At 40.3% G+C, this 12,874-nt stretch overlaps 1 protein-coding gene across 4 annotated transcripts in view; it reads left to right on the forward strand.

The window, feature by feature from the left end:
• Positions 1 to 12,874, forward strand: part of LOC106810665 (transcriptional coactivator YAP1-like) — a 75,301-nt gene that overhangs the window by 55,435 nt on the left and 6,992 nt on the right. For all 4 annotated transcript variants that reach the window (XM_014814107.1, XM_014814101.1, XM_014814114.1 and 1 more), the window contains 2 exons: positions 11,221 to 11,440; positions 12,386 to 12,528. In XM_014814107.1, coding sequence (XP_014669593.1) covers positions 11,221 to 11,440; positions 12,386 to 12,528 — 363 coding nt within the window. The remainder of the gene's footprint in view (positions 1 to 11,220; positions 11,441 to 12,385; positions 12,529 to 12,874) is intronic.

Raw genomic sequence — 12,874 nt, forward strand, 5'->3', positions numbered from 1 at the left:
CCAAATATGTTCAAATGACGCACAGAAACAGTGGAAGGCCACAGGCGGGATGGTATCAGAACCTTCTCAAGACAGGCATTTCAAAACAAGAATAGGTTAAGCACTCATCATTTACCTTAACAAAGCCTACAGGGCTGACAAATAGAGAGCTGCACCTTGTAGAATTTCAGCTGTGACTTGAAGCCTACATTACACTCCAGCCATGTATACAGATTCACTAGCAAACCGGCCAGTCAATTATTCAGTTTCTAAGCAGCAAACAACATGTCTTAAGCCTCCTTGAGGGATCAAAATGTTACTCCGACACTTACTCTTCGCTTCGCAGAAAGGTCATTTCAGTGCGATCCTTTCAGATAACCCGATTAAAATGGCTACGGTCACCAGCTGAAAACAAAAAAGTTTCTTTCAATCACCTCCGGTCAGACCAGTGTCCTCAGAAAATGTCTTACAATCTGCCTGCTTCCCCATTGACCTTTGACACTGCGTACCTCCAATTTCTGCACAATGGGATGGCTTTTCCTACCATGATCTATACACCGGGCAACTTCACGGCCTATGGTTCGAGCCGTCTAGATTGTGCCGCCAATCTGACATTTCCTCCCTATGAAGATTAAGCCTTAAGAGGAATGTTCCCCCTGCGTTTAACTCTTGACCTTTGATTATGCCCCCAGCTTCCGAGATACCAACTCGTTTTCGGTTACACCCCCCCCCCGCTGACCGTACGATCGAGCGCATTCCTTTGAGAAGGTTCCTGATACCATCCCTGTGCCTTCCACTGTTTCTGTGCGTATGTGAACATATTTGGGACTAACAGGGTTTACTAGAATCCCACCAGTTCACCACAGAGTCACCGCAGTAGACGTTAGATGAGCGCTGTCGCTCCGCGGCACTTGTTGAGTTTTTAACTAGTTGAGAAACAATCTTATCAGGTAAGAATTTGACGATACATTTAGTCCCGTTAGTACTTACTTTTAATGTAAAAAAATGGCAACAGAATTTTTACAAATCACCATAGAAAATTCGTGACGTAGTCAATTTAAGGTACTTTGTGAGCTCATAGTGGCCCATGTTATAAATACAATAGCATATGGTGCCACTTTACAACATGGCTTTGCTGAACTTCTATTCTATTGGCTACAGTTGGTGTGAATATGCCAACTGCCTGTCTTTGAACATGAATGCAACCTGCCTTTGACATGCCGACTGTCCGCCCTTAAATGGAAGCAACTTCTCCCCAACATCATTTGGGTTTCTTCCCCAGTAAATCGATACACCCTACCTCCATTATTGTGCATAAAGCTCCAATATGCATTTGTAAAGCTCTACAGCCAACTGTTTTCCGTATTGGACCACCAACTATAGATAATATGGTCAATGCTTCTATTCTACATATAAACCTGAACTCTCCATGACCACATGTTATTTGTGGAACTCTTGTTAATTAAAAAATACCATATTTATACGGTGCCAGAAGACAAGAATAAGGTAAACACGGTAGTCATAACAAGCAGAACAGCTGTTGAGTGCGATTGGACTTCCATGAATTGCAAGCGAAGCAAGTCTTTGCCACTGCTGTGTTGGTAGTGCTCCAAAATTATGGCAACAGATTGCATACCCAACATAGTCATTGAAGAAAGAGTAATGAATCAAGGTTGTCGACACTCACCGTTACTGTACCGTAGGTTATACTTCTTCTAACTTTATTAGTGAAGCGTAAAACTTGACAACCGGTAGTGCAGTATAGCTTGACGTTTCACTGACATGTGTTACTCTCTAGCACTTCCTTCAGCAATCTTAAGGTTAACCGGCGACCACACGCATTAGTGCGTCTACTGCTAATGCCAGCAGACTAGAGATACCTTTGATCCTAGATATACCGTTAAAAGTCAACCACTTGAAAAAAAAACAGTGGCCAAACAAACTTTTTAGCTAGGGCTTATGGAGAGCAAGAGCACTCGTGAAATGTGCTAGGGAGCTGACGCACCATTGCTCAGGGGTTTCTTCAGCCGATATAGAGGTAATGCTGACGTGACACCAAAGCCACATTTCTTTAAACAACGAGGCAGCCCTGTGATGAATGCCGCTATCATATCGCTGAGAAGCCAAGTGTGTTGACAAGACGAGCACACAAATTGCAGGCACTAGCTATAGCACGCAGCTGGCCGTCAACGCTTACGGTGGTATCACACAATACTATCGCTCATAGGGTCTATGTCCCCCAGGGTACTGCCGGAACATACCCTGGTAACTATTTGATATAGTTAGGGTTAGGGTTAGGGAGTAGGCGTAGGCGACTCCCTAGACTCGTTAGTGGAGTAAGCGAGGTACGGTCCGACATATTAGATAGTACCAGGGTACGTATACCGGACAGTACCCAGGTTACGTTCCGGCAGTACCCTGGGGGACATAGACCCTCTCAGCAATACTATCCACCATTTGCATGTTCCAGCGAAACAGCTGTGCTACACAGCGTGTAGCCGATAGTGAAAAAAATTGTTTCAAGCACCAAATTGCAATTCATATCTGCGATCTAAGTAAATGGTTCTAACCTATATCAATGTGCTGATTTTGTACAGTTGTTGTTTTATACTCGCACGGTGACCAAAAAAACTAAATAAAAATGCAGAATAAGTAAGGAGTGGCCCGTCTTCACAAGCTAAATGAATGCGAAGATCCTAAATTAAGATCCTGATAATACGAACTCGTAGAAATCCCAAGTGCAACTAAACTAGGTGCCACGGTAGGAAAACTAGCTGCCCTGCCAGTCAGCAGCTGATCAAACGAAGCTGGGGACAGTGTGCACAATCATATGAGTTATTTATGGGAAGTTCTATTGCAATGAGACCATTTCCCCACCATGTCTGTCTACCTCACCCCTCCCTCCACGCTTTTCTATACCTCTCGCTCATGTGCATTAACACCCTCTGTCACATCACCCTCAGTAGATGTGCGCGGGGTAGCAGGTGTTCAGATCAGTATGAAGTTAGACACTATAGCTTACATCAACATTATGATGTTGCTACTGTAGTTTCCTGTAGTTGCACATGGTTGACTCAATGTTCAGACAGGCAGGCAGCATGTTAGAGGCATCCGTGTTCTTGATGGCAGTTGGCATGTTCGATGTCATGCTGAAGGTAGGCTGTACGGGTCATGGACGTAGGCAAGGGGGTGTCGGAGCACCTGGTTACATTCATGGTCAGAGCAGCCAGCATGCATATTGCTGACGGGCATGGCATGTAGGCCAGCCAGTACCAATGCTGCGTGCATCTAATGTACATGTTGTTGGCAGCCAGCGTATTTGCTGTCGACAACCAGTGTGTATGGTGCCGATGGTCTGCTGATATGGTGTGCCCCAGTATAGTGCTGTGGGCAAATGTCTATGATGTGAATAGCCCCAGCATCAGTGATATGTAGTGATGGGAATCGATTGGAATTTCATCATTGATCATCGGTTGCACCCAACCGAACGATGATCGAACTTCTTCTTATCTTTCTTATATTTCTGTATTACATAATCGGTTGAATGTTATTGATCGCAGCTACCTAATTTTATTTTCATTAATTTTTTTTTGATAATCGATTATTTATTTTCATCATCGAGCGCTTAGTCGGTTGCTGCAAGCGGCTGACTTTCGATTATAATCGATCATCGGGGCATCACTAGTGATATGTATGCAGTATTCCTGTTATCTGTACTGCTGTAGTGTGTATTTGGACGTCACAGCAGCAGACTGTAACCATGTTGTTCTGTGTATCGCGTTTGCAATCCTTAACCTAAATACAAGTTTTCATTTCACATCACAGTGTATTTTCCTTTTCTGTCTGGTGCCATATAAGTCCGTTTAGCTTAAGCCCGGAGTTTCATTTTTCATCCACAGATGGCAGTGTGTTTGCATACGACCCACTATCTCCATGGGGGTTCAGTGCTGGTTACTTTAGCAGCTGCATGTCTGTCTAAGGATGCAGCAATTATGGAACTTGTCCTCAGTCTTAGACCATTAGGTCAGCGGCTACACTAGTAAAATTATTATTTGCTCCCGCAATAATAAAGTAGTAGCTAGCTCAGCTCAGTGGCTTTACCCAAGCTAGGTCACACCCCATGGCTAGCTACTGGCTCCCTGCGTTAGTATCCACGTAACCGTGGGCTACGCAGTAAACTATCCAGATCCAGATCCAGATGGCTCCAGGCTCCAGGGTGGGGGGGTAATCCGAAAAGAAGTTGGGATGGCGAAGCTGGGGGTCAAAGGTCAAGAGGTGTAAAAGAAGGGGGAACATTCCCTCCTTAACTTAAGGTATAGGGAGGAAATGCAGAATTGCGGCACAAATCTAAACGGCTCGACCTAGGCTCGTGATAGTCGGTGTATAGCATCATGGTAGGAAAAGCCATCACCGTGTCGAAATTGGAGGTCACAGGTCAAAGGTCAATGGGCACAGGGCAGATTTTAGACATTTTCTGAGGACATGGTCTGACGGAGCGATTGGAAAACTTTTTTGTTTCAGCGGTGACCTACCATTTTTAGGGCTTTATTGAAAGGACCATGAAATGTACTTTCAGCTGACATGCGAAGAGTAAGTGTCGTATAACCTTTTGACCCTCAAGAGGAGGGTTGAACATGGATTTGTTTACTGTTAGAAAGAATTTTACTGCCGGGTTTGCTAGTATAATCTATACATGCCTGGACGTATGAGGCTACAATGTCACAGTGAAATTTCAAAAGCTAAATTTGGTTGAAGAAGGTTTATGCTCCTTAAATCGTATAATTCCTATGGCATTCTGTACTGTCAGTGTGTTACATGTAACTTACGCCACTGCCAGTAGCCACTGCCAGTGCATGTGATAGTACTGTGTAGTTTTTGCCTGCGTTAATTAGTTACAGGTAGCAGCTCTCTATTTCAGCCTGTAGGCTTGCGTAGGTAAATGGATGAGTGCTTACCTATTCTGTCTTGCAAATAGTTGTTGCTACTACGTACGATGGGAGCTTCCATATTTAATCTTAAGACACTTAAACGTACGCGCCATCTCGTGGCAACTTTCATAACGATTCCAACAAACATTCCTTCGAGAAGGTTCCTGAAACCATCCCTGTGCCTTCCACTGTTTCGGCGCGTATGTGAACACATTTGGGACTAACAGGGTTTACTAGAATCCCACCACTCCACCACAGAGTTACCGCAGTAGACGTGAGATGAGCGCTGTCTCTCCGCGGCACTTGTTATTAAAAGTCACTATATAGTAGTACATTTAGTCTGGCCACCAGTCGTTCATAATACGTTGGTAGATTTTGTAACCCAAGTTAGTGATTTTTCTCTTTTATGTGTATGTAGGTGTCTAAGGTGCAAAGAACTTTTAAAATTCATGACTGAGCCTTTTTCCCCTAAAATTCTGTTGGATTCTGTTACTAAAACCCTTACTTCACAAAGCAAGCAATCATTGAACATTTTATAATTATCTCTGAAATATATCAGAAACAAAAATATAAAACCATAAACAAATTTGGTCCCAAGTATTAGCGAACATATTACAATTCATATTACATTGCAATATCTCTCACATTGCCTACGTTGCCAACCCTGCACTCCCTCCTCCACTTTTTCTGTTCCACACTCTCACTCCCATTTTGTACTTCGTTTGCAAGTGATGCAATGGGTTGGGGGAAGTCACAAGACTTACTAGAAAGCAATACCTATCTTACTCAGAGAGAGGTATATATTTCTTAATGTGAACTCATTAGGGATTTATTAACCTATTAATCTCTCTCTGAGTAAGGCACGTATTGCTTATACGTGTAATACATGTATATATGTGTGTGGGGGGTGTGGGTGTGTGTGTGCGTGCGGGCGTACGTTCGTGTGCGTGCGTGTGTGGGTGTGTGTGGGAGATACTAGTGAAGCCCGGCAGGTGCTAGGGCTGGATGTTAACTGTGATCCTGTCTACGGGATTTCCACTGCGAGGTGTAGGGAAGATGAGTCCGTATAGGGAGGGCTCAGTAAAAGATGCAGGTTACATATAATCAAATCATATAATAAGATAGCTGTAACTTTCTGTTATGAGATTACTGTTTCAGATTTGCAAATGCTGTGACAGGATTACAGTTGCAATGTTTGTGAGGGGACATGATTAAAGTTTGATCAATCAATGACTGCTATCTCGGAGATTTCATTAATATAGTGCAGATTATCCGATGGTCATCGTTTAACATGATATACGTCCTCACATGGTCAAATTTTAAGGTCATGCAGCTTGTAAAAGGATTGTTGTTTAACATGGTGCCGATAAGCGGTTTTTGTACCTTAGACTTGTAATTGTACAGCTGTGGTGTTCTATGATCACCATCGTCATCGTCATTCTGATGCATCATCTTTAAATTATGAGTGGAGGGTTGCTGCTAAGAGTGCTAGAGCCTGTCACCGTTCTTCAGTGACCCGCCTATGACCAGCTAAAAGTACAACTAGGTGTAAATTACGGCTGTATATCAATTGATGTAAACACATTGCACGCAGCTGCGGAAAATTTAATAACCCGAAGGTATATAGGGCGCACATGTGGCTGCAGAAGCCAGTATAAATAACTATGACTGTTATATATAACACAGCACATGTGGATCATGTTAGGCTTTTGCTGTGTTTTATTGTGAGCTGGTGTGCTGGTGCCATTGCGCACATCCGGAGAGCGCTTGCTCCCTGCTGAAGCCAGTCTTTGTACTAGAGGTTGTGGCTGTGGTAGCCTGTGCTCAGCCCCACATGCCAGCCTGGTCATCATGTCAACAAACAACCAAACTCATTTCTGCCCTCTAAATTCCTAGCATGCATCTTGGCTATTTTTACAGGTTGCTTAGTAACGCTTCAACACGTACGCATGCTCAATAATCATGGGCAACTTATCTTTAACTTCTGGTCTCATATCTGTGATTCTTGTTAAAACGCTCTAAATGGACACTTGTTCACAGGGGTCGGTGTGAGAAAGAAAGGGGAGGGAAGAGGAAGAGAGACAGATTTGCAACTGGTTTACGTTATTATTATGTTATTATTAGTTATTATGACTGGTTATGAGAGCAAGTATTTGTGAGTAAGTATTTCTAGGTCTGAATTTCAATACTGGATAACATTTTTGTTACAAATACAATTATGTATTAACGGGGTCCATCCATTGTTTGTCACTTTTAGGTCTGAATTTCAATACTGGATAACATTTCTGTTACAAATACAATTATGTATATTAACGGGGTCCATCCATTGTTTGTCACGAGACCAAATTATCTGTCACCAGTGATAGAAATTTCATCCTCACACGAGCGAAGCATTTGGAATGTCTCACACAAACATTTGCAGAGGCTTTCTTATATTGCAGTGTCAATATATAATTATTACTATCCTATTTTAATTAATTATCATTATCCTACGAGTACGGTGTTACGTGTTGTCTACATGGTATCAAATTAATTCATATGTTGCTGTCTACAACTGTCACAGTATCACAATTTGATTGCATGAGCTAGATTTATGTGATATGTTCATCTCACACTAGGTTGATACACTGTTTTTCATATATAATATATAAGAAATGGTCATTCCCTTATGGTTATGATTGTCCTGCCACTGCCCTTAGGAATTCTGTTGACATTGATTTGGGGCCATTGTCACAGGAATTGTCTCCTAAACGTTTTTCACCGGACGTTTAAATCCAAGCGAAATTCGTGTTTTCTTTTAAACTTGCACACATAATGTGTTTCCATCTTCAAACCAGATTAAATGCAGATTTTTACAGGCAAATGGGTATGTGCCATTTTGAAATATAAAGTTGGCTGTCATTTTGGGTCATGTCAATTCGTTTTGTTTAGCTCACTTTGATATCGTCAAGATGAGCTATTGCCATGGGCCGTCGTCTATAGTACGTTCGTCTGTCCGTCAACATTTGGCTACGGTCAACGATAACTTGAGAACCGTTTGACCCACATGTTTCAAATTGCATACAGTTGTTACTCCTATGGGAGAGGTGTGAACGTCCTGTTTTGGGGCACGCCAGTTAACCTACTTTCGAGCCACACCCACCTTTTGGCAAAAATGGAAATGGCCATAAGTCAGTTCAGGTTCAACGGATTTTGCTCATTTTTGGTATGTGAATGAATAACGACTGGCCCCAAAACATATCACAGAGGTTTTGACATTTTTTTTAAATTATGCAAATTAGATAGATTTTGGCAATTTCACTATGCATTTCAGTGTCTGCCTACGGTCAACGATAACTCAAGAACCGTATGACCCACGTTTCAAATTGCATACAGTTGTTACTCCTATGGGAGAGATTTGAACGTCCTATTTTGAAGCACGCCAGTCAACCTACTTTCGAGCCACGCCCACTTTTTGGCAAAAATGGAAATGTCCATCTAGATTCATTCGATTTTGTTAAATTTACCTACCTGCCTACCTACCTACCTAACTACCTGCCTACCTGCCTACCTGCCTACCTACCTACCTACCTACGTGTAATATTGTGTTTTAGATTCTTCGTTACAGTAATTTGACTGGAATATTTTATAACTTTTATTTGCGCGATAATCAAAAACCAAAATGGCGATAAAAATGGCAAAATGGAAAAATGGAAAAATGGAAAAAAATGGCAATCATCGCGATCATTTAGGCGTAGCGCCATCTCTCGCTCAGATTTCAAACTCAGATTTTCGCATCAGAACTAACCCTGAAACAAAACATTGAAATTTCTATTAGTATAAAACAGGGAATAAGGACATTTGATCACATTTTGGTCGGTCATAAATGAAACACTTACCAAATTTTAATCTCCCTCTTCTATCACACCCAAGGTGAGCTATAGTGTCATTGACACTTTCATCCATTATACACGTTTATAAAAGATCTATGGCTGTGTTGAAATCATCATATCATCATTTTGTTTGGTTTCCTATATAAGCTTGTGGTAGCCACTGACATTTACTTGGCCTCCATTTTTAATAATTATTCCAGCAGACCCAGTGAAGCACTTGTTTTTAGCCATGAACCATATAGTAATTTTTCCCAACATGATTTATAATACCGTTCATATGTACTTCTATTGATATGCGGATGTTTAGAATTCATATGAGAAGTGTTTGTCCAATGACCTTTTCATCCTTAACGAGTCTAAACTTTGATTTGATTTTTTATGTGTAATTCTGCAAATATTGCAGTCATTAAAAGCCATATCTCTGATAGGTTTCAGGTAAAATGTATGATTTTATTAGTCTTATATAACCACAAAACACATAACATGTGTTTCAATAATAAAACTTAATTCATTCAATGAAAAATTAAATTGAACAATGTTAACAAATGTAGACGCCTTTATTACCAATAGCATAGACTAAGAATATTAAGACACGACATGCAGGATATAAACCGTACTGAAATCTGTTACTGGATGTGCAATACCGCCAACTGGCATTATGTGCATTCTCCTGCTGTAACTGTAATTGTAATAATGGACGTGCCACCGATATCACTCTGACTCATTATCTTAGTTTATGAATGTTTTGAAGACAATAACTTTTAGACAATTTCAATGAAGATAAAGAACCTTAGCTAGGAAATAAGTATAATTTACTAAAAAGATCAAATCTAGTTTTTATGGATTTATTGTTTCATATTCAATCATCAACATTTGGACATGTGCATGCAGTATACAAATACAGCCCCAGTAATACGAATGAAGTGTTATACATAAATATATATATATACGTGTGCGTGCGTGCGTGTGTATATATATATATATACATATCTTGCATGTCGCTGTCCAAATTTTGGTGATTGAATATAAATGAATAAAATAATAAAACCCAGACATTCCACTTTTTTATTGAATTAAATTTAATTCCCAGCTATAGTTCTTCCCTTTTTAAAAAACTTTAGTTTTAAACACATCAGGGCATTTTCTATTATTAAGAATTAGAGTACCAACAGGAATATGGAACTAACACAAGGTGGCGCCACTGTACGTCGGCTGACACGAAAACCAGCGAAGTGTCGTGTGTTTATATTCTTAGTATATGTCGATAGCAAGATAAAACATGATAAAATAAAAAATGTTGAAGCTTTGTCTTTTAATAATCATGCGGAACAAATGCATAAATGTAACAATACTATTATAAGTAAATGAGAAATAAATTTGGAAAAATTATCCCCTTTTTTTGAACAATTCATTTTGTGAGTATGAAGACACAGGTGCTGCAGACTCTCATGTAAAACATGACAAACACTCAACTGAAAATGTTTGGTATAAAGATATGGGTGAAAAAGAAAAACAGCTTGGGTAGCTGTACTATGTGGGCGGGTAACATGAAAAATCTTTCTTTTTCTGTTCTGAAAAAAACATAACCTTCTAGAATATGAAGTTTATTGTGTATAATCCTAGAAAATCGTTGAAATTAAGCTAACATCTATCTTGTCAGAGGAGCAATATTTTCCTTTGTGCAAGAATTTGTTTTGCAAAAGTTGTATTCGTCTACATTCTCTCAGTTGTGAACAATGGCAGCTAACCACTAACACTAACCACAACAGACTGCATATTTAATATGGTATTAAACTGGTGGCAAATTTTTTGCAGTGTGTACACGATATCCCGCTCCAAATACGCGCTGGCCCGCACCAATTTGGCCCCACAAATGAAGGAGGCCAGGCCCGCTTCAAAGCTGGCTAACTTGGAGCGTACCAAGTTAGACCGCATTGAACGTGTCTGTATGCAATGTGGGGCCAGGCGCACGTCAGATTTCGCAATACACATGCGCATAGCCTTATTTAGGTCACATAAAAGTACAGTAGCTGTCTGTCGAGTCGTAACGGGCTAAACTGCGCGTGCACAGTCAATCCGTGCCAACTTAGCTCGCTTTAGAGTTTTGTGTCTGTACGCTACGATTTGGCGAGCACCGGTTTGATACCATATCAAATTTTGCAGTCTGTACGGGGTATAACAATCGAAAACCACTAGAAACTTTAAAAAATGTAACGAATCCTGTATTTTTGTCTGTAATTGGTGAACAGTATAGCAATCAAGAATAGTCATACCAAGATCATTACTTTATTGTTATTTTATTAATATTTATTTACTTGCTACAAGACAAGATTGAATAATGAGAGCCTATACAAACGTAATGTGGAGCAATCAACATTGCACTGTGGCTATGTGCTGTAAAAATCTCTGCAACCTCAGTATTTCAATCTTCCTTAATTTAGGAAATGATGTTGAGGAATCACCTGGGTGGAGAAGAGCGTAGCACACCAGTAAGCACAACTGTGACGGGCGTTGTCGATCCATTCCTCGGCAGTGGTGGAGAATACCACGCTAGGCAGGAGAGCGCAGACAGTGGCCTGGAGCTGGGGACCAACTACAGTCTACCTCGAACCCCTGAAGACTTCCTTGGGAACGTCGATGAGATGGATACTAGTGATGGTAGTGAGTACTCTGAGATACACGAGCATAATGCAGAATATCACTTCAAGCCAAGATTTCAAAAATAATTTTCGTCCGGTGTCGTGTTTTCCCCCACTTTCACGATACTTACAATTGTTGCTTAAGTAACACCAACTGTCTGTAGTAATGATAACATGTCTTTAAACTTTCGTACTGTCTTCTCGCTGTATTGTCAAAAACATGCACAATTAGAATTTTGATTACTCGTTTTGATTTCCGCCGCCATTTCTTGCGATTCTCGGGGCACCAAATTAACTACACGGAATTAGATGCCCTCTTGTTTGAATCGGGTGCTTTATGAATGAACTTCTTTTGAAGGCATCATTTGCAAATTAATTGTCGTCATAATTAAATATGCTATGGTGTTATGATGTGTTCAATTACTATTTTCTATGCTATGACAGCATAAATTCTTAGTGTTTATCAGGTTGGTATAATCAGTAACATATCCGGTATTAGTTAAAACTATATTTTGCTGTATTTTTTCCAGATATGGTATTTCTTTTAAGTAGCTGCTACTATGCCCTAACTAATAGTGTTTCTCTTGCCCATTGATGTTTCTGTGTCACATTGCCTTCGTAGTGACTCCCATAGACTTAAGGATAGACTCAGGGTGTCAACCTTTAGGTACCAACCCTTTGCTATTACTGAGAAATGTGACACACATTTTTTCAGATAAATTTACAATTTTGGCTGTTACGTAATTAGGGATGATGTTTTTCTTCACGGTGAGTGTAGAAAGACATCTCGTTTATTAAATAGATGGGCGTTGGATTAGATTTGATGAGCAGTTCTGTTTGTTGTATTGCCCTTTGCAGAGGTAGCTGTCCATAACTCTGAGCCTATCCTTAAGTTTTCGAACTATGTATAATATGTCAACGTATCTAACTCTATGTACTCTTTCTTATAATGTTAATCCACTTGCAGACCAAAGTCAGAATCCGCAGCAACACAGTCGTGTCCCACCAGACTTTTTAGACTCGATGCAAGGAACGAACGTTGATTTGGGGGGTTTGGAGAGCACTACGGCAGGAACAAATATGGAGAGTGATGATCTTGTGCCAAGTTTGGTATGTTTCATGTACAGTATCATTTTACAAAATAGACAGCATAGACTTTATTCTGAGAATGTAAAAAACTTTATTCATTAGCATTACTAAAAATGCTCAAAATTGTCAAATGGAATAATACATAAATTCAAAATATCCTTTAAACGTGGAGCTCCTTATCACCATGTTATATATATAGGTGTGTGCGTGCGTGCGTGCGTGCGTGCGTGCGTGCGTGCGTGCATGTTTGCATGGATCGAAATTTATACTTTTCCACTTTGATGTGTTTTAATCATTATTTGCTCAATATTTTACTGTTGAACTGTCAAACTCTGCTACAGTCACCCCCTTAATACAATTAGAAAGA

This window comes from Priapulus caudatus, unplaced genomic scaffold, assembly GCF_000485595.1.
Source record: "Priapulus caudatus unplaced genomic scaffold, Priapulus_caudatus-5.0.1 Scaffold17, whole genome shotgun sequence".
Classification (NCBI taxonomy): domain Eukaryota; kingdom Metazoa; phylum Priapulida; class Priapulimorpha; order Priapulimorphida; family Priapulidae; genus Priapulus; species Priapulus caudatus.